Source organism: Oncorhynchus mykiss, chromosome 15, assembly GCF_013265735.2.
Source record: "Oncorhynchus mykiss isolate Arlee chromosome 15, USDA_OmykA_1.1, whole genome shotgun sequence".
Lineage (NCBI taxonomy): Eukaryota > Metazoa > Chordata > Actinopteri > Salmoniformes > Salmonidae > Oncorhynchus > Oncorhynchus mykiss.
In genome coordinates, this window is record NC_048579.1 from 50,354,786 (window position 1) to 50,377,383 (window position 22,598).

Sequence of the window (22,598 nt, forward strand, 5' to 3'; positions counted from 1 at the left end):
CCTACGGATCAGCTGTGCGAGTGTCGTCTGATAGAGAGCCAGGAGGCTGTTGTTAGTGCATCTCAAGGTAAATCCTCGCTTTTATTTTAATTCAACGCTTATTTGAGTTCAGAATTAGCATACAGTTCAGAACTGTGTTTCAAGTAGTTTTCACAGTCTCTACGTGCTTGTGATTCTGACACTCTTTTTCTCCCCCATCCACTTTCACTGATTTAAACTGCCTTACCAATTGCTTTAAATGCAATGTAAACGGTTGGGTCATTCTGTGGCTGATTCAACCATCTGTTCACTAGAATAATTACATTTGTAGATCATGTCCCTAGCTAAAGGGGGTTTTATTTTAAAAACAAAAATAAAAGCCTATGTCACACAGCAAGTTTTACAGATGTACCATGCCGTGCTTCCTTTCTACAGTACAGGTTAAAACATGCTTACATGGTTATACTTTTGTCAACCTTACATTGTGATTTGCTTGTGTCAGTAACAAACTGTCAACTAACTGTCAAACCTCTCTCTTTCCTGGGCAGGGAGGCAAGAGCTAACCACCAATATGGCCACAGCACAGTCAGTCTTAATGTTAGCAGTATGCATTCTCATGATAACTGAGTTCATACTGGCACAGAGGGACTACTATGACATCCTAGGTGTGCCAAAAGATGCCTCCGAGCGCCAGATCAAGAAGGCCTTCCATAAGCTAGCCATGAAGTACCATCCTGACCGAAACAAGAGTCCTGGCGCAGAGGCAAAGTTCAGGGAAATAGCTGAGGGTGAGTGCTGTCAACTTCTGTGTTAGGTAGATGGGCACTCCCTCGTCCGTTCCATTAGGGCTCGTTACGTCAAGTCCACATCAAATGTATTGGACGAAGTGTTAATTATTCATCCTGTAGTTGTATTAATACTTTTGTAAACATTTCAACAAGTAATGGGTGTTTTTCCAATCTTTAATATTGTCAGTGTAATGGACATTATCAGGTGAACAAGGAGAGCAGTCGTTGATAATATCAATTTAAAAAATGTATCTGGTTTAATTACAAATTTGCAGGGATAACAATAGCCCGGACAGGAGCGGAGAATGTCTAACTGGCCTTCACCGAGAAGACTCAATAGCCTAATCAGCAACGCGAAATGTACTGTTAACACCAGCCGAGAAGCTTGTAGGAAGTCAAAAAGGACAGTGACTTTGTCAGCTACTACAGAACCACAGTGTTCACAGACAATACCATAATAATCTGTGTGTCCTCAGTCCTTGTACCTCCAGTCTGGCGTCAATCACTATCAACAGATGTGAGTTTAATCCATAACAGTCAGCATCGAGTCTAGTGACCAGCAACCCGAGTGTCACAAACAGAACACTGGAAATCATGTGTAATACAGAAAGGGAAAGCGTGTAAATATGCTTAACATTGCGTTAATCACTCTAAACTGAATATGAACTTTATTGATCTTATTAATATTCCCATTACAGTCAGTTATGACATTTTTAAATGTTAAAGCATTTGTTGTTTTTCTGATGTCTGTGGACACCAAGAGACTCATGTTTCCTTTCCTTTGCCAGCGTACGAGACGTTATCAGACGATAAGAGGAGACTGGAGTATGACCAGTTTGGACATGGCCCCTCCCCTGGTGAGCCAGGCACAGGAGGTGGGAGGAGTGGACAGCACTTCCACCCGAACTTTAACTTCAACTTTGATGACCTGTTCAGAGACTCTGACCTGTTCGGTCATAACCAACACTCCCATCATGCCCATCACAAGAGGGCCTTCAACAGCCACTTCCAGGCCCACCAGGAGGCCCAGAACAAGCACAACAGCCACTTCCAGGCCCACCAGGAGGCCCAGAAGAGACACTTCCAGGGCTCCTTTGGTGGAGAACACTTTGATAACATGTTTGAGGACATGGAGAACATGTTCTCGTATAACGGACACACGGGCGGGGCGGACAGCCGGTTCCAGGGCTCAGCAAAACAACACTGCAGGACAGTGACACAGCGCAGAGGGAACATGGTCACCACATACACAGACTGTTCTTGATTTATTATCACCAGAAACATATCCCACTACTCACTGGGTATGAGTTTAGCTATCGTGGGTATTTTGGAATTACTGTTCATTTAACACTTTGTGGAACATGATTTTGGGTGGTTTTGGAAAGAAAGAAAAAAAGTGTGCTATAAATGTGTTGATGCCTATGGGCCATAAAACAAACTGTTCTCAAGCAATACCTTTCACTCATTTTGGATATAATTAAACTGGGCTTATGTATTAGGTTCTTACTTCTGGATAGCATTGCATGTTACGATGCCTCCATTTTGGATTTCAATTTACTTTGTTTACATCGTGCTAAGCACCGGCTCTCCCATTTCTCAGGTTCTCTATTGGCTTCCATCTTTGTTTGAGAGTAGCAATTGAGTTGAAGAAGAAAAAATAAGCATTTTATTTCATGTCCTTTCTATTTTCCTCCTGGAGTCTTAAAATTGCTATGCAAAACCAAAGCAATTCTCTCTTTCAGAAAGAGTTCTTCCAATATGATGACAAATTCAGTGTAATAGCACGTTTATATTGCTTATGCCTTGTACTTTAAGAGCTGTTGCATTTGATTGTGGACTTATTAATTCATTCTCCCCAGTGTGTCAAGTTGCTGTCACTTACTTCAAGGCCCATCTTAAACCTTTCCCGGTTATGAATAGAGCACATGAGTTGAATCTCATCGTGAAGTTGAAGAGAACCTAGCTATATACATGTATTTAACATGGTTATACACCATTATCAACTGTTACCTCTTGGTTTTTTTTCTGCAAAGTATGCCTCTTCTGCCGTTTTGTTATGTGCAATATTTGCAGTCGGCAACTTTGTTCTCTGTTCTGTTGTCTCTTACCTCGACTTTGCTGCCTGATTGTCATTTTGTGTGAAACCAATGTTCAGTTATTGACTGCTGTCTGCACTTTGTTAATCCTAAGGATGATCTATTTTTAAATATTGAAAGGATGAGGATAAGCACTTGTTTGGAAATAAAAGTGTATTTACTCTAAGGTTCCTGCAGACTAAAATGTATTTCTACAATTCCTATCATTCTATCCTATCATGTTCTATTCTCTTGGTCCATTGATTTAGATTACTGTAGTATCTTCTAAATGTGTGTATTCTATTCATGCTCTGACATTTGATCAATTAATGTAAATCTCAGAATAGGTTCACAAAACACTATGTATATTATCATCTGCAACTATAATGTAGCTACTATTTTAGCCTAGTGGTTTGAGAGGCGAGCATACAACCGGAGGGTTGCCAGTCCTGGGTCTGACAGGAGCTGATAACTGGATTGTTGACGGTATCAAATCATAGAGGCTTTTGCCTGCCGTTGTGCCCTTGGGCAAGGCACTTAAACCCCCACAACAGCTCCCCGGCTGCCCAGTGTGTCTTTTGGAGGGGTTGGGTTAAAAGAGGATGTCAAATTTCCGTTGGAGCTTGTGTGCAATTGACCAGTAAAGTGATCTTACTCATACACATCTATCGAAAAACTACATTACAATATGTTTTTGGGCTGCGGCCTAATCTTGGGAAATGCAGTCCTATTTGGAAAATTCAAGCAGCATTTGAGAGCGTTTGGAATCTGGAAGACTACACGTCCCAATAATACACAGCGCAGTCGCAGACTGTTGGGAATGGCTTATTTCAATGGTCTCTATGGGACGTTGAATGACTTTTAACAGAGCTGGTGGACAGCTGTTCCATTAGTTTATCTCTCTAGAAAGGTGTCAATTTAGCTTGAACATGGAGGCCCTAATCCCCGTTGTAAACAAGCTTCAAGATGTCTTCAATACGGTGGGAGCAGACATATTACAGCTGCCGCAGATAGCAGTCGTTGGAACCCAGGTAAAACCCTTCCTCTTCGTAGCTGTCAAAATAGGGTTATGCTGCTAGTCTCTTCACATGACACTGAAAGATAGCTAGCTACATACATTGTTGTCTATCCAGCTATTTTGTGTTCGAGGTTTTCATTATGTTCGGCAAAACATCAGGATTGCTGAAAATGGGCCATTGAACTTGAGTGAGCGTGGTGCAGTTAAAAATAAACCTCTTTCTGTCTCTGTTTGTGCATGAGCCAGTTGTGTGGCTATTATTGGTGTGCATGTGTTGGTGGACAGCTGGCATGTTCCATTTGACCCGGGCAAAGCCTGCTTTTTGTCAACAGCAATTATGAAGAACTCTCTGTCAATAACTGTAGGACAACCTTATGTGCCATATTATTTGGTAACACTGCTGTTCTCAGATCTGTCCTTATGTGAAAGCTGTTAACCCAACTCCATGATGTGACATACTGTGATGCCTGGTCCAACGCTACTAGTCCAACGCTCTAACCACTAGGCTACCCAGTGACCACACTGACCACTAACCGTGTGTGTGATTCCTCATTCTGCTCTTTGGGTATTTTCAGACCACTTTGTGTCATTGTTTCTGACCTGCCACTCATGTTGTTATTTCTGACTCAGTGTTTTGCACCCCTTCACACCAATTGTACCAGCCTATTTCAGCAAGTTGTGAAGATCACACGCTTGCCACTGTTAAACCCAGAGAGAGCTGTTTTTGAAATGACCACAGATTTGAAAATAGGAGCTGAAACGTTCTCTATCTCTTTGACTGCCGACCCCACAATGTGGACACACACTCAGCTATGTAAAGGTCTTGTCTGTTTGTGTTTTCCTATACATTCCTCCCTTGACAGTTATTAGGGACCTGTAGACCAGACCGTCCACACCTGAACAAGTATTCTATCTAGGGTTATTCCTTAAATGATTGTGATCTTATTAATATAGTATTCTAATTATATGACCGTAATCCTGTGTGGCTCAGTTGGTAGAGCATTGTACTTGCAAAGCCAAGAGTTGTGGGTTTCGATTCACACTGGGGCCACCCATAAGTTAAATGTGTATACCACATGACTGCAAGTTGCTATGGATAATTTCTGCTAAATGGAATGTATGATACATTATATTATTGATACATCTCCCATATTCCATTACCTTATTTTGGTTAGGTGAAAATGTATATCTAAACCGTGTGTTATTGTATTCCACAGGCGTGGAAGGAGATGAATGGGGCAAGTTCTTACACACCAAAAATAAGGTATGACTTATCTCAAACATTGATACGTGTTGCTACTCATGATATTCTGTTTTCTGTGCTGTTGATTGAAGAAAATATACATTAACAAAGCTGGTCTTTTCAGATCTACACAGACGTCAGTGAAATCAGGCGGGAAAATGAAACTGAAAGAATTTCGGGTACTGACCAGGTAAGATGATCACAGTGTAATTATTCAGGACTTTATAAATTGATCTCCTTCACATCATACATCCCTAACAATTTCAACAAGGCTAGTCATTGTTTGTCATTGTATTTCCTATAGGGGATCAGTGATGAGCCTATTCACCTGAAGATCTTCTCTCCTAATGTGGTGAACCTCACTCTGGTGGATCTACCCGGCATCACCAAGGTAACAGTGACTGGAGATGGAGATGAACTAGACACTAAGTGTCTGCTTTGCATAGGAGAAGCTAGTAGCCTAGCAGACATGCAGGGCAACTGCAACCTTGGCTGGAGCGTGATACACTAGAAAGGCTCAGTTGTCAGTCACTCCTGTGCTTCATTTTCATCCACAGTGTTTGGGCAGCCACTTATCTCTCTCTGCGACTGGTAAAAGTGTTTGGTGTGCACAGTATGTTGTGTTGGACTCATTTCTGTAGTCTGTTGTCGTGCACATGCAGGAGGACACTGGCGGTGGTGACCAAGCTGGACTTGATGGACGCTGGTACTGATGCTATGGACGTCCTAATGGGCCGGGCCATCCCTGTCAAACTGGGCCTCATCGGAGTGGTCAACAGGTCTGGCGTTATACTCTACTGTAGCACGTTACACTCACTCCCAATAGTAGCCTCTACTCTACCTTACATACAATGAACATCAGCTGAAATCTGTCTTGTGTTATTGAAGCCGACACGTCTCTGTTTCACACAGGAGTCAGTTGGACATCAACAATAAGAAGTCGGTGAGCGATGCCATCCGAGATGAACATGCTTTCCTGCAGAAGAAGTATCCCTCTCTCGCTAATCGAAATGGAACCAAATATCTGGCCAGGACTCTGAACAGGTGAGAATGTTATTGTTTCCTCCATAGGGCAGTTGGGTATTACATAAGCAATGGTAGTGGCAACTACAGTAGTGACTTGTAACCACACTTGCCAGTCAAGGTTCTTAGCTCTGGTCAGCCAAACAACCTATGAATAACAAGTGCAATCTACTTTATCTAATGAAACTTTGAGATCTCGGATATTGTGCCCATAGGATTGCACCTACTAGCATGGAGTTCTGTAATAGGAATTTCAAGGTGAACAAAAGAGAATGGCAGTCACCGGTAAAGTGATAAATCAGATTGATTTTTGATTGACAAGTTGCAGCAGGAAGACCCCTCCAGCACAGAAAATGTCTAACTGGTCATTGCTGAGAAGGCCTTTACAGTGCATTTGGAAAATATTCAGACCCCTTGACTTTTTCCACATTTTGTTACGTTACAGCATTATTCGAAAATTGATTAAATTGTTTCCCCCCCCTCATCAATCTACACACAATACCCAAGTGGTGTAAAGTATTTTAGTAAAAATACTTTAAAGTACTACTTAAGTCGTTTTTTGTGGGATCTGTACTTTACTTTACTATTTTATATTTTTGCCAACTTTTACTTAACTACATTCCTAAGGAAAATAATGTACTTTTTACTCCATACACCCAAAAGTACTCGTTACATTTTGACAGGAAAATGGTCCAATTTATGCACTTATCAAGAGAACATCCCTGGTCATCTCTACAGCCTCTGATCTGACGGACTCACTAAACACACATGCTTTGTTTGTAAATTATGTCTGAGTGTTGGAGTGTGCCCCTGGCTATCCGTCAATAAAAATAAAATGGTGCTGTCTGCTTTGCTTAATATAAGGAATTAGAAATGGTTTATGCTTTTACTTTTGATACTTAAGTACATTTTAGCAATTCCATTTACTTTTGATACTTACGTATATTTAAAACCAAATACTTTTAGACTTTTACTCAAGTAGTATTTTACTGGGTGACTTTCATTCCTACTTGAATCCTTTTCTATTAAGGTATCTTTACTCAAGTATGACAATTGAGTACTTTTCCCCCCACAGCAATACCCCATAATGACAAAGCAAAAACTGTTTTAGACATTGTTTGCGAATAAAAAAAATAAAAAGGTTTTAAATATATTACATTTACATAAGTATTCATATTGTGTTGTTGAAGTACCTTTGGCAGAGATTACAGCCTCAAGGCTTCTTGGGTATGATGCTACAAGCTTGGCACACCTGTATTTGTGAAGTTTCTCCCATTTTTCTCTGCAGATCCTCTGAAGCTCTGTCAGGTTGGATGGGGTGCTTCGCTGCCCAACTTTTCAGGTCTCTCCAGAGTTTGAGCGGGTTCGAGTTTGAGCGGGTTCAAGTCCAGGCTCTGGCTGGGCCAGTGAAGGATATTTCAGAGACTTGTCCCGAAGCCATTCCTGCGTTGTCTTGGCTGTGTGCTTAGGGTCGTTGTCCTGTTGGAAGGTGAACCTTTGCCCAGTCTGAGGTTCGGAGTGCTCTCTCTACTTTGCTCCGCTCATCTTTCCCTCGATCCTGACTAGTCTCCCAGTCCCTGCTGCTGAAAGACATCCCCACAGCATGATGCTTCCACCACCATGCTTCACCGTAGGGATGGTGCCAGGCTTCCTCCAGACTTGATGCTTGGCATTCAGGCCAAAGAGTTCAATATTGGTTTCATCAGACCAGAAAATCTTGTTTCTCATGGTCTTAGTCTTTAGTTGCCTTTTGGCAAAATCCAAGCAGGCTGTCATGCCTTTTACTGAGGAGTGGCTTCTGTCTGGCGACTCTACCATAAAGGCCTGATTGGTGGAGTGCAGCAGAGATGGGAGAACCTTTTCATAAGGACAACCATCTCCACAGAGGAACTCTGGAGCTCTGTCAGAGTTACCACCGGGTTTTTGTTCACCTCCCCGACCAAGGCACTTCTCCCCTTATTGCTCAGATTGGTGGAGGCCATTGTGTTCTTGAGGGCCTTCAATGCTGCAGACATTTTTTGGTACCTTTCCCCCAGATCTGTGCCTCAACACAATCCTGTCTTTGAGCTCTACGGACAATTCCTTTGGCCTCTTTGCTTGGTTTTTGCTCTGACATGCACTGTCAACTGTGAGACCTTTATATATACAGCCTTTCCAAATCATTTCTAATCAATTTAATTTACCACAGGTGGATTCCAATCAAGTTGTAGAAACATCTCAAGGATGATCAATGGAAACCGGATGTACCTGAGCTCAATTTAGAGTCTGAATACTTATGTAAATAAGGTATTTCTTTATTTTAAAAAAGATATAATTGGCAAAAAATATATAACCTGTTTTTGCTTTGTCATTATGGGATATTGTGTGTAGATTGATGGTGGAAAAAAACGATGTAATCCATTTTAGAATAAGGCTGTATGTAACATAACAAAATGTGGAACAAGTCAAGGGGTCTGAATACTTTCTCAATGCACTGTATATCCTAATCAGCTGACAACTGTTCTGTAAACACCAGCCAAGAGGCTTGTAGGAAGTCAAAATAAAACGCCAGTGACTTTGTCAGCTACTACAGAATCACAGTGTTCACAGACAATACTACAATAATCTGTGTGTTCTTGTACCTCCAGTCTGGCGTCAATCACTCAGCAGATAGTTTAATCCATAACATACTGCATCGAGTCTAGTGACCTTCAACCCGAGTGTCACAAGCAGAACACTGGAAATCATGTGTATTACAGAAAGGTAAGTGTCACACTTAACTGAACATGAACTTTATTCATTGGAAATATTCTCATTACAGTTACCTACTGTATCTAATGAAACTTCAAGGTATCAGATACTGTGCCCATAGAATTACAACTACTAGATTGGAATTCCCATTCAAGTCCCACTCAAATCAATGTTCTGTAAGTTGTATGATTCTAATTCTCCTGTCCCTGCTAGGTTACTGATGCACCACATCGGAGACTGTCTACCGGAGCTGAAGACGCGTATCAACTTGCTGGCGGCCCAGTACCAGTCTCTGTTAAGCAGCTACGGCCAGCCCGTTGAGGACCAGAATGCCACCCTGCTGCAGCTCATCACCAAGTTCGCTGCGGAGTACTGCCACACCATCGAGGGCACGGCCAAGTTCATTGAGACTGCCGAGCTGTGAGTAGTAGTACCCTCTCTACTCCACAAGGAGGTGCCGATGTGTGGGCAAAATGCCTGTGAAAACCCAGAGATGCACTTCATGTAGTATTACCTGAGATTTGAATGTTGGCACTATTCCTTTGATTCATAGTAGTACATCATGTTTGTCACAACATGTCAACTTCATCTATCCTCTTGTTTTGCAGATGCGGTGGTGCTAGAATCTGTTACACATTTCACAAGACTTTTGGGCGAACTTTAGTCAGTGGATCCCCTAGGAGGTCTCGACACCATAGATATCCTGACTGCCATCAGGAACGCCACTGTGAGTAGAAGTACTGAGAGTTTCTTCTTCTCTCCTTCTAACAGTATTTACTAAAGAGTGGGCATACCTTCAACCTGGGGAACGGATAAATAATCATCTGTCTTTCTCTTAATGCTACTTTGTCTGAACAACACACGGTACATGTCTGTCTCTAGTCTCTAATTTCTCTCTCTCGCTCTCTCCCTCTTTCTGTCTCTCTCTAGGGCCCTCGCCCTTCTCTGTTTGTGCCCGAGGTGTCGTTTGAGCTGCTGGTGAAGAAGCAGGTGAAGAGACTGGAGGAGCCCAGTCTGCGCTGTGTAGAGCTGGTCCATGAGGAGATGCAGAGGATCATCCAACACTGCAGCACACAGGTAGACACACACACACACACACACACACACACACACACACACCAACACACTGTCATGTATAACTAACCCAGTTCTTCTCAAATAGTGGGGCGCGCCCCCCCGGGGAACAAGCTTTTTTGTGCCGCAGGGAGTAGGTTTTTTTTGCACCGAACAAGAGCACACAGCACAGAGCAGGAGATATGAAGTGCAGATAACAAACCCTTAAGAGACACCATGGAAAGAGACAGAGAGAGACAGAGATAATGAGACAAACGTAAGTCTCCCGAAAGCTAAGACGAGGAAATATGTCGAAGCGTATGTAGCGCTTGGCTTCACTGTGACTACGGTGGGAGACGAGGAGATATGACGAAGCGTATGTAGCGCTTGGCTTCACTGTGACTACGGTGGGAGACGAGGAGATATGACGAAGCGTATGTAGCGCTTGGCTTCACTGTGACTACGGTGGGAGACGAGGAGATATGACGAAGCGTATGTAGCGCTTGGCTTCACTGTGACTACGGTGGGAGACGAGGAGATATGAGGAAGCGTATGTAGCGCTTGGCTTCACTGTGACTACGGTGGGAGACGAGGAGATATGACGAAGCGTATGTAGCGCTTGGCTTCACTGTGACTACGGTGGGAGACGAGGAGATATGACGAAGCGTATGTAGCGCTTGGCTTCACTGTGACTACGGTGGGAGACGAGGAGATATGAAGAAGCGTATGTAGCGCTTGGCTTCACTGTGACTACGGTGGGAGACGAGGAGATATGACGAAGCGTATGTAGCGCTTGGCTTCACTGTGACTACGGTGGGAGACGAGGAGATATGACGAAGCGTATGTAGCGCTTGGCTTCACTGTGACTACGGTGGGAGACGAGGAGATATGACGAAGCGTATGTAGCGCTTGGCTTCACTGTGACTACGGTGGGAGACGAGGAGATATGACGAAGCGTATGTAGCGCTTGGCTTCACTGTGACTACGGTGGGAGACGAGGAGATATGACGAAGCGTATGTAGCGCTTGGCTTCACTGTGACTACGGTGGGAGACGAGGAGATATGAGGAAGCGTATGTAGCGCTTGGCTTCACTGTGACTACGGTGGGAGACGAGGAGATATGACGAAGCGTATGTAGCGCTTGGCTTCACTGTGACTACGGTGGGAGACGAGGAGATATGACGAAGCGTATGTAGCGCTTGGCTTCACTGTGACTACGGTGGGGGACGAGGAGATATGATGAAGCGTATGTAGCGCTTGGCTTCACTGTGACTACGGTGGGAGACGAGGAGATATGACGAAGCGTATGTAGCGCTTGGCTTCACTGTGACTACGGTGGGAGACGAGGAGATATGATGAAGCGTATGTAGCGCTTGGCTTCACTGTGACTACGGTGGGAGACGAGGAGATATGACGAAGCGTATGTAGCGCTTGGCTTCACTGTGACTACGGTGGGAGACGAGGAAAGACCGGTATGTTTACTGTGTCTAAAAATGTTGGCAGCGGACAGCATGAAGCCAAATAAATGAAGGCGTCACTTAAAGACATTACACCCCAATCACGCTGATAAGCTGCTTGAGTTTTTTCAGCAAAAACGTGCCGAATATTACCAACAATCGTCCCGCTTTGTGAATGCTACTTCAGTAAACCAGCGAGCACTGTTAGCATCATATAAGGTGGCGAACCAAATTGCTCAGTGCAACAACCCCACTCCATAGCAGAAGAGCTGATACTGCCTGCAGCATTAGACATGGTTTCTGTCATGCTGGATGACGCAAGTGCTGCAAAATAAAAACTATCCCTCTGTCCAATGACACTGTCACCAGACATATAAATGACATTGCTAACGATCTTAAAGACCAGCTGGTAGATAAACTCAAAGACAAACGCTTTGCCTTACAGTTCGATGAAGCAACTGACAACAACAAAGACTGTTTGTTCATCGCTTATGTACGTTTGGACATGACAAACTCCCTGTGTGAGGATCTACTGTTTTGTAAATATGTCAGAGACAGAGCCACAGCTGAAGAGCTATTCAAAATGCTGGACTGCTTCCTGACTGAGAATGGGCTAAAGTGGGAACACTACATTGGTGTTTGCAGTGATGGTGCACGGACCATGGCAGGGATGAGAAAAGGACTTCGGTCACTCATCAAGAAGGCCTCACCTAATGCTGAGTGGACACACTGTGTTATACACAGAGAAGCACTGGCATCAAGGCACCTTTCCTCTGAATTAAGTGAGGTTATGACTGACATTGTAGGTGTAGTCAATTTTATAAAGACCAGACCACTAAAAACAAGAGTCTTCTCTGCTATCTGTGAGGAGATGGGAGCTGAACATCAAGCGGTGCTGTTTCACAGTGAAGCAAGGTGGCTGTCACGAGGAAAAGTCTTGTCCTGAGTTTTTTGAGCTCAGAGAGCAGATAAGAATGTTTTCGGAGCAGGAGCACAAGTGTGACCTCGCAGAAAAATGTAGTGATGAGAACTTCCTGGCAAAACTGGCCTACCTGAGTGACATATTTGTAAAGCTAAATGAACTAAATCTACAGCTTCAAGGGAAAGATAAACACCTCCCTCAGGTCACAGACAAGATCAGCTCTTTCACTCGAAAGCTTGCAATGGGGGGCAGGCGACTTGATGTAGGAAATACTGATTCACTCGAGAACCTGCATGAATTTGTTGACACTACTGACTATGATGCCACCTCAGTGATTCCATATATTAAGGAGCATATTTCATCACTGATGGGATTCTTTAAAAAGTACTTCCCTGAAAACAGTTCCCAATATGACTGGGTGAGAGATCCTTTCAATGCACCAGCTCCAACTGGTTTCAGCTCTGCAGAGGAGGACCAGTTCATTGATATGACGTCTGACTCCACATTGAGACTGAGGTTCACATCACAGACACTGAGTGAATTCTGGCTGAGTGTAGAGAGGCAGTATCCACTCTTAGGGCAGAGGGCCATGGGCATTCTTCTTCCTTTTGCAACATCTTATCTTTGTGAGACTGGCTTCTCTGCTGTTGCTGCACTGAAGACCAAGTACAGGTCCCAGCTAAACATTGAGCAGGAGCTGAGAGTTGCAGTATCATGCTTCAAACCTCGCAAAACGTGCTCATTGTAGCCATTAATCCTGACTTCCTCATTTTGATTTTAAAAAATCAGCACAATTTTTTTTATTCATTTTTGTTTTATAGGTCAAAGTGTTTCATATATTGTGCTCCTGAGTTAATGTTGCTGATCAATTTTAATTTATTATTATTTATTGATTATATTTTATTTTATTTTTCAGTATCAAATGGTCAAAAAATAATTACAGTTTAAATTAAGAATTGAATTTTCTTTTTTTTAAATTTCAGGCAAATTGATGCACTTTAAGTATTTTCTGTTACAGACTAAAAAACAATGTTAATAAAGTTATTCTTTGTTGTAAGTTGATATATATTTATATATATATATATATATATATATATATATATATATATATATATATATATATATATATATAGAGATCAACTATATATATAATATATATCTATATATATAAATATAATATATATTATATATTTATAATTATTTATAATATATAATATATATATATTTTTGTTGCTTTCTTTAATGTTAATAAGGATACAATGTTATGCAGAGGTGTACCTATAACAATTTTATAGACAAATGATACTATTTACAGTCGCGGCGGAGAGTTGGGGGGCGCAAAATGTTTACTTCTTCCTAGGGGGGGGGGTGTAACAGAAAATAATTGAGAAGCACTGAACTAACCCAAAAGCCTTCTAGGACTTCTAGTCCCCACATGTATAGATAAACACGTCTATACGCACACACACACACACACACACACACACACACACACACACACACACACACACACACACCTGATGCCTGTGTTTTCCATAGGAGTTGTTGAGATTTCCAAAGCTCCACGATGCCATAGTGGAAGTGGTCACTTCTCTGCTCAGGAAAAGGCTGCCTATCACCAATGAGATGGTAAATTCAGGTTCAATCGGTGTAATCTGCACATGGATTATTTGAATGCCAACTGCATCAGGTTATTGTATCACATCACATACAACTCTCCTGTTCCAGGTGCATAATCTGGTGGCCATTGAGCTGGCCTACGTCAACACCAAACACCCTGACTTTGCTGATGCCTGTGGGGTCATGAACAACAACATAGAGGTGACAACCTTTTCTGTTGACATGAATTCTGTAGGATAGTAGTTGGTAGTAGTTGGTAATAGTTGGTATGTAAAAATAACATGATGATGTATGCCATTTAGCAGACGCTTTAAGCCAAAGCGACAGTCATGCGCGTTTACATTTTACATATGGGTGGTACCGAGAATCAACTGAGCAACAGAGGACATTGTGTGTTGTAAAAGGGATGCAACTCTGTGTCCTGTAGGAGTCGAGGAGAAACCGAATGAGAGAGCTGCCCACTGCAGTCCCCAGGGATAAGGTAACTAACTAACCACCATACTCTGAATCTCTTCTATAATACTCCAAACAAAATGGCTCCCAAGCTCAATTTCTCCAGCTCTCTTTAATCGCAATATAATACCAATTGTCCCTGGTCTTTTCTTCTTTACCTCTCCTGACTTCACAAGTCCCTTCTCATTCCTCCTCTCTTCTCTTCCCTTTAGTCAGTAGTTAATGGTCCAGTCGGCCAGCTTCCCATTCCTACCGAGCCCCCTGCCTCTGTGGACACGGAGGGTGCCAAGGTGGGGCATGAGATGGGCATGCTCTGTGCTTCCTGCTGTGCCCTACTCAGTCTGCTCCCCAGTCCTCATGCCCTCTCTTAACAATGTCCTCTCTGCCTTCTCCCTCTCGGTGCGCTTGAGTTTGGCTCTGAATTAAATAGATTGGTTTGCATTGTGATTCTTCAAAGCACCTTGAGGCACAAGTTGCTGTAAAAAAATGGCTTTACATCTGATTGTTTGTGTTGTGTGTGTGTGTAACCTCAGGCTCCCGGAGCAGGGCCCCAGGGGGACCAGGAGGGGACAGGGAACTGGAGAGGCATGCTGAAGAAAGGGGACGAGGGGGCCCCCACCTCTGGCCCCTCCAGCCCTCATAAGGGTCTTCCTGTCAACCTGCTGGATGTGGTGAGCGAATAATAAAGTTATTCAATTTCAAAATGCTGTGTGGTGCTCTTCGGTGATTGGCTGATGCTGTTGCTCCTCCCGCAGCCTGTTTCCGTTGCCAGGAAGTTGTCTTCTCGGGAGCAGCGTGACTGTGAGGTCATCGAGAGACTCATCAAGTCCTACTTTCTCATCGTTCGGAAAAATATCCAAGACCGGTGCTTTCTGACGCTGTCCCTCTCTCTTTGGGAAAGAGGATACCTAGTCAGTTGCACAACTGAATGCATTGAACCCAACCCCTCTAAATCAGAGAGGGGGTTGCCTTAATCAACGTCCACAGTACCCAGGGAGCAGTTGTTGTTTGGGGTTAACTGGCTTGCTCAAGGACAGAGCTGCAGATTTTTTTCAACCTTGCCGGCTCAGGGATTTGATTAAAGGCCCAACACTCTTAAGCGCTAGGCTACCTGCCACCCTTTGTATTTCTGTGCAGTGTTGAAGTCTAGAGGTATTTGCTCCCATTAGGCCAGCAGCTCAGATTTCTCTCTCTCTCCCTCCCTCCCTCTTCCGTACAATAGCGTGCCCAAGGCAGTGATGCACTTCCTGGTGAACCATGTGAGGGAGAGTCTGAAGAGTGAGCTGGTGGGTCAGCTCTATAAGTCTGGTCTTTTCAACGACCTCCTCACTGAGGCTGCAGACATGCTAGAGGTTGGTACCTTAACTATGAACAGAGAGGATTGACACACATCCAAAAGTTGGTACAGGAAGTAGATTTCAAAAAAAGGTAGAATTATTCACAACAAGCTTCATAGTCAAGTGTATCTCATTGTGTGTCCACAGGCTCTGCAGAAGGCCTGTCAGGTCATTGCTGAGATCAGAGAGACTCATCTATGGTAAGGAGGAGAACTCCACTGAAGTCAATCTGTAATCTACTCATCATGTCTGGAAGACTTGGGATTTGCCAATATTAAAGTGCACTGTTGCGGTTCACGGAAGTGTGTTTATACATGGTACTAGCTCACAGCTATGTTAAGGCTAAATACATATCATCGCTCACCTGTGTAAGAAACCGATACCTCATTAAGACACATCTGTGCTGTGTAGTTATAACCAAGAATGTTTGAAGGCCAAACTTGTCCTGTCTTCAGCTGTCCGTGTGTAACACAACAGGGAGAGATTGATGGATCGTTCTTTCTGTAGCCTAAATCAAAGCTGAAACTCAAACCTCAGTTTCAAACCCTCTCCAGTTCCCGTAAATTTGATACTCCCATCCCACATTGTTTATGAAAATGTATAACACTCCAAAATATACTGTAACCCTGAATATCTTTATTTGTTAAATGTATTTTAAGTTCTAATGTCAATAGCACTGGTGCCGCTTACTATGTCATTTTATGTCTACAATGTGCGGGCAATATGTGGTGCATCACTTACGTGAAAAAATACAGGAATTTCACATGTGTGAAATGTCATAACATGTTAAACATGTTAAATACATGTGACAACATTGTCTCATGTTAAATACATGTGACAACATGGGGATGCAAAATGTGATTGTGATACCATTAACATTTTAGCATGTGAAAACCCAGGTGTCAAATGTCATTGCTTTAAAAAGCATTATTGAAATGAAACAGTTCCGGTTTGCTCCAGAGATTTTTACTGCTAAGTGAAAGTGTTAACATTAAAGGACAGTATGCTGATTACCTGGGAATCAACCTCACCTGGGATTTGAACTCACAACTTCTTGGTTGATAATTAACTGAAGTTTGTGCTGCGCCACCAGGTCTGTGGACCTATGGGAGATTGACTATGCATACACGGAGTATACCAAACATTCGGAACACCTTCCTAATATTGAGTTGCAGCCCCCCCCCCCCCCCCCCCGCCCTCAGAACAGCCTCAATTCGTCAGGGCATGGACTTAGTGATGCTGGCCCATGTTGACTCCAATGCTCCCCACAGTTGTGTCAAGTTGGCTGGATGTCCTTTGGGTGGTGAACCATTCTTGATACACACAGGTGTGGAACCCAGCAGGGTTGCAGTTCTTGACTCAAACCGGTGCGCCTGGCACCTTCTACCATACCTTGTTCAAAGGAACTGAACTATTTCCTCTTACCCTCTGAAGGGCACTCATACACTCATACACAAGCCATGTCTCAATTGTCTCAAGGCTTAACTCCTTCGTTAACCTGTCTCCTCCTCTTCATCTACACTGGTTGAAGTGGATTTAACAAGAGACATCAATAAGGGATCATATCTTTCACCTGGTCAGTCTGTCATGGAAAGAGCAGGTGTTCTTAATGTTTTGAAAACTCAGTGTATATTGGCACGAAAAATGTGTTGCACTTTGCCTATTTGTCGAACAACTTGAAGGTGTTATTTCTAATAAAATGACAGTATGCTGCTGTATTCTGATTTCAATTACTGTAAAAAAATGTATTGTGTAATTTTGTACCGTGACCACACCTGAAATGCCCTGCTTCACCACTATGTCTGAGCCTGAAAGAGCCATGGTGACTGATTTTATTGGCAAGAATACATTTCTGGATTTTTGCCAAATTCTGCCCAGAATGAAGTCATTAATTGTCCAATTATCACAACCAACATAACATCAATGTAAATCATGCAGTGCTCAAGGACATTTGGTATTGAGCATACTTGAATGCTTAGGGGATTTGAACTTGGAACCTCTTGGTTGAGTGCATCAATGTTTCTGCAGTTCCACCACATCTGTACTTATTGATTGGAATATCTATTAACACACTCTCAAAGAATAAGGCTGTGGTTAGCGAACAGTGTTGTTCCCTGGGGTACAAAAAAACTAAAAATGTAAACTTCACATATGATCTCACATGGTACAGTTTGGTACCTTGCAGGTATAATGGGACATTTTTCCCACCCAAAATTTTGAATATAAGGTACAATCATTGTGCTTTGATAGATGGGAGAATTTCATTGTAGGGGTCACTTGCATATTTGGGTTGCATGGTCAAATATATATATATATATATGTATGTATTTGTGGCAACCATCAGTAGAAGTTTAAGTGTTTGATGGTTATACCACGTCAAGTTGAGCACCTCTAACATTGTCTGCCCTGCAAACTTTGTAAGAGAATGTGTAATGACCTGCACTGTGAAGAGGTTAGTGTGCATTTTGTTGCCAGAATTTGCTGTGAATTTGTCATGTCTTATCTGAAAACCATTTGTCAGTAAGTTATTGTAAGATTCACAATAACTAACTGGCAAAACGTTATCAGTAGCCTACAGGCAACTTGCTTTCACTAGCAATACATGCTAGTAACCCACTGTGTCTTCACTGACTTCCTGTTGACAACATGACAATCACTTGCTGATTGGCAGCATACTGTAGCAGTGGCAGAATATTGCAGGCATGGCTTTCAACTAGCTCTCTTTGGTCTCCCATGAGAGGGAATGTAGTCCCAGTTCATGTGGTCTGTTGTATTCTGTTCATAAACACTGAGTTTATACACTGTCGCTTATCCAGTCTTATTAAAATCTAACATGAGTGATGTGATGCCAAAGAGACATACAATATTTCATTTTTAGCTAGTCACCATGTCATTGTAATACCCACTTTCCTACCAGACCACCAGGTCAGTGAGTGTGACAGATTAGCTACAGTAAGTTACAATGTAACTTTCTATGAACCAGCTGCCATTATGCTACTGGAAAGTTCCAGTAACTTCTTAACAGCGCAGCTCTTGACTGTCAGCTGTTCTTACAGAGACTGCAGAACTGAAAGTGTCAAAAGAGGGGCTCAACCATCATCAACACAATGATAAATCACTGAAACTGGTACAACATTTCCACTGACGGTTGGCACAAATACATCAAATTGCCCAACATATGATAATGAGCCCCAGCCAGCACATTGCCCCACCTATTTCAAACCGCAGTAATGATTGAATATATTGGCAAAATCATATTTGTATTTTATTTGTACCCCTTATTTGTGGTATCCAACAAGTTGGTATCCAACAAGTTGCCTGTCCCATCACTGCAACTCCCGTATGGACTCGGGAGAGGCAAAGGTTGAGAGCCCTCCAAAACACAATCCAGCCTCTGGGTGCTTAACTTGGACGCCAGCCACACCAATGTGTCAGAGGAAACACCATACACTTGGCAACTGTGTCAGCATGCTTTGCCCACCACAGGAGTAACTAGTGCTCAATGGGATGAGATCATCCCTGCCGACCAAACTCAGACAACACTGGGTCAATTGTGCACTGCCCCATGGGTCTCCCGGTCACAGCCAGCTGCGACAGAGCCTGGACTTGAACCAGAATCTCTAGCGGCGCAACAATGCAGTGTTTAGACCACTGCGCCACTCAGAAGGCCCTGAGTAAATATTGTTTTAACCATTTTACTAGATTATCCACACATGTACCTTAAAAGGTACGAACCAGTATCATGTACCTTTGACCTTTTTGTAAACCAGGGAACAACATTGTACCGTAATCGTACTCTTATTTTTGAGAGTGTGTGGATATACAGTGGGGCAAAAAAAAGTATTTAGTCAGCCACCAATTGTGCAAGTTCTCCCAATTAAAAAGATGAGATAGGCCTGTAATTTGCATCATAGGTACACTTCAACTATGACAGACAAAATGAGGGAAAAAAATCCAGAAAATCACATTGTAGGATTTTTAATAAATTTATTTGCAAATTATGGTGGAAAATAAGTATTTGGTCACCTACAAACAAGCAAGATTTCTGGCTCTCACAGACCTGTAACTTCTTCTTTAAGAGGCTCCTCTGTCCTCCACTCGTTACCTGTATTAATGGCACCTGTTTGAACTTGTTATCAGTATAAAAGACACCTGTCCACAACCTCAAATAGTCACACTCCAAACTCCACTATGGCCAAGACCAAAGAGCTGTCAAAGGACACCAGAAACAAAATTGTAGACCTGCACCAGGCTGGGAAGACTGAATCTGCAATAGGTAAGCAGCTTGGTTTGAAGAAATCAACTGTGGGAGCAATTATTAGGAAATGGAAGACATACAAGACCACTGATAATCTCCCTCGATCTAGGGCTCCACGCAAGATCTCACCCCGTGGGGTCAAAATGATCACAAGAACGGTGAGCAAAAATCCCAGAACCACACGGGGGCACCTAGTGAATGACCTGCAGAGAGCTGGGACCAAAGTAACAAAGCCTACCATCAGTAACACACTACGCCGCCAGGGACTCAAATCCTGCAGTGCCAGACGTGTCCCCCTGCTTAAGCCAGTACATGTCCAGGCCCGTCTGAAGTTTGCTAGAGATCATTTGGATGATCCAGAAGAAGATTGGGAGAATGTGATATGGTCAGATGAAACCAAAATATTACTTTTTGGTAAAAATTCAACTCATCATGTTTGGAGGACAAAGAATGCTGAGTTGCATCCAAATAACACCATACCTACTGTGAAGCATGGGGGTGGAAACATTATGCTTTGGGGCTGTTTTTCTGCAAAGGGACCAGGACGACTGATCCGTGTAAAGGAAAGAATGAATGGGGTCATGTATCGTGAGATTTTGAGTGAAAACCTCCTTCCATCAGCAAGGGCATTGAAGATGAAACGTGGCTGGGTCTTTCAGCATGACAATGATCCCAAACACACCGCCCGGGCAACGAAGGAGTGGCTTCGTAAGAAGCTTATCAAGGTCCTGGAGTGGCCTAGCCAGTCTCCAGATCTCAACCCCATAGAAAATCTTTGGAGGGAGTTGAAAGTCCGTGTTGCCCAGCAACAGCCCCAAAACATCACTGCTCTAGAGGAGATCTGCATGGAGGAATGGGCCGAAATACCAGCAACAGTGTGTGAAAACCTTGTGAAGACTTACAGAAAACGTTTAACCTCTGTCATTGCCAACAAAGGGTATTTAACAAAGTATTGAGATAAACTTTTGTTATTGACTAAATACTTATTTTCCACCATAATTTGCAAATAAATTCATAAAAAATCCTACAATGTGATTTTCTGGATTTTTTTTTCTCTCATTTTGTCTGTCATAGTTGAAGTGTACCTATGATGAAAATTTACAGGCCTATCTCATCTTTTTAAGTGGGAGAACTTGCACAATTGGTGGCTGACTAAATACTTTTTTGCCCCACTGTATGTTCTTGTTAACAAATACATTTTGAAGCACTGCTGAGTTACATTGTTACCAAGCACTGCTGAGTTACATAGTTACCAAGCACTGCTGAGTTACATAGCTACCAAGCACTGCTAAGTTACATAGTTACCAAGCACTGCTGAGTTACATAGTTACCAAGCACTGCTGAGTTACATAGCTACCAAGCACTGCTGAGTTACATAGTTACCAAGCACTGCTAAGTTACATAGTTACCAAGCACTGCTGAGTTACATAGTTACCAAGCACTGCTGAGTTACATAGTTACCAAGCACTGCTAAGTTACATAGTTACCAAGCACTGCTGCGACATTAATTGTATTCCAAACCGAAAGTGTACAAGTTCAAACCTGAGTGCATTTATGCACACTTCATGTTATGTGTCCCTGAGCACTGCTACTTTTTTGTTAGTGTTGTCAGATAATCGCACAATTATTGACTTGATTCTGTGCAACTTTTAGCAGTGCAAAAATGTATTCTTGACAATAAATCTGTGGCTGATTTCTGTCATGGCCACAGACCTGGTGGTGTAGCAGGAAATTCAGGTTTCTGGTGTTCCCCTTATGGAAATTCCAAATGATTTCATATGTGAAATATCACGTGAAAGCGTGTTTTTGAACACGTTGTGTGACATTTCATATGTGAAAATGTGTTTTTGGAACACTTCACATGTGAAATCATGTGCAAGTGAAATTTCACATTTGAAATCATTTGCAAACTTATTTTTGGAACATCACATGAGATCATGTGTTCACACGTGCTTACATGTTGTCATTTGTCGTTTCATGTTTTCACATTTTGCTTTACATATTGCCACGTTTATCACGTTAACTTCACATTTGATCACATGCGATCTCGTCAAATTCATGTGTTTTTTCCGTTAAGGGTGAGGACCATATTAGGATGTTTGTGAGATGTTCTCAAGGCATGTGTTTTACCAGTTGTCAGGACATCACGTGATGGTCCCAAACCATCCCAAACAATTTATAAGTAAAGTCATGAAAAGGTATGGTGGTTTTAAAGTGAGTGGTTCGCTGTTCAGCTAAAATATGACCTGGGATTTGAGGTGTGAGGATATTTCTGCTGTGCCACAAAGTCTGTAGTATTCCCCTACTCATTCATTACCTATGCACTTAGCAAAAGAGTGCCAGGTGCACTGCTATTTTAGTTATCAGTTAATCTGTGTATTTTCACATCATTGATTTAATTGAGGTATTTCAGTCATTTGAGGGTTTTCTGTATATATATCTAATGTTGATGGGGCATACTATTCTATTTCAGTGTTACTCCTGAATCACTATGATAAATACAGTTTTGAATGTATTTTTATCATTTGTTTAAAGTCCAGTGTAGGTGGAATCAGTTTTTGACACAGACATGGTGGGGGTAACAGGACGATCGGAATGCCGTTCAAATCCCAGGTAAGGACAAAATGATTATTAATAACTGT

At 42.5% G+C, this 22,598-nt stretch overlaps 1 protein-coding gene and 1 pseudogene across 1 annotated transcript; both read left to right on the forward strand.

Annotated features, from left to right (window-relative positions):
* The first annotated feature begins 49 nt into the window (after positions 1 to 49).
* Positions 50 to 3,030, forward strand: LOC110490251 (dnaJ homolog subfamily B member 9). The gene is made up of 3 exons (XM_021563526.2): positions 50 to 67; positions 528 to 767; positions 1,556 to 3,030. The coding sequence occupies exons 2-3, from the start codon at positions 551 to 553 to the stop codon at positions 2,029 to 2,031; spliced, it is 693 nt and encodes a 230-aa protein (XP_021419201.1). The 5' UTR covers positions 50 to 67; positions 528 to 550; the 3' UTR covers positions 2,032 to 3,030.
* Positions 3,031 to 3,653: 623 nt separating this feature from the next.
* Positions 3,654 to 17,434, forward strand: LOC110490250 (annotated as a pseudogene).
* Positions 17,435 to 22,598: the final 5,164 nt, after the last annotated feature.

Bases quoted from the DNA above. Each gene is read 5' to 3' on its own strand.
- LOC110490251 (XM_021563526.2), top strand. From the start codon at position 551: ATGGCCACAGCACAGTCAGTCTTAATGTTAGCAGTATGCATTCTCATG. The intron at 768-1,555 runs GTGAGTGCTGTC...TTCCTTTGCCAG, and splicing joins GTTCAGGGAAATAGCTGAGG to CGTACGAGACGTTATCAGAC.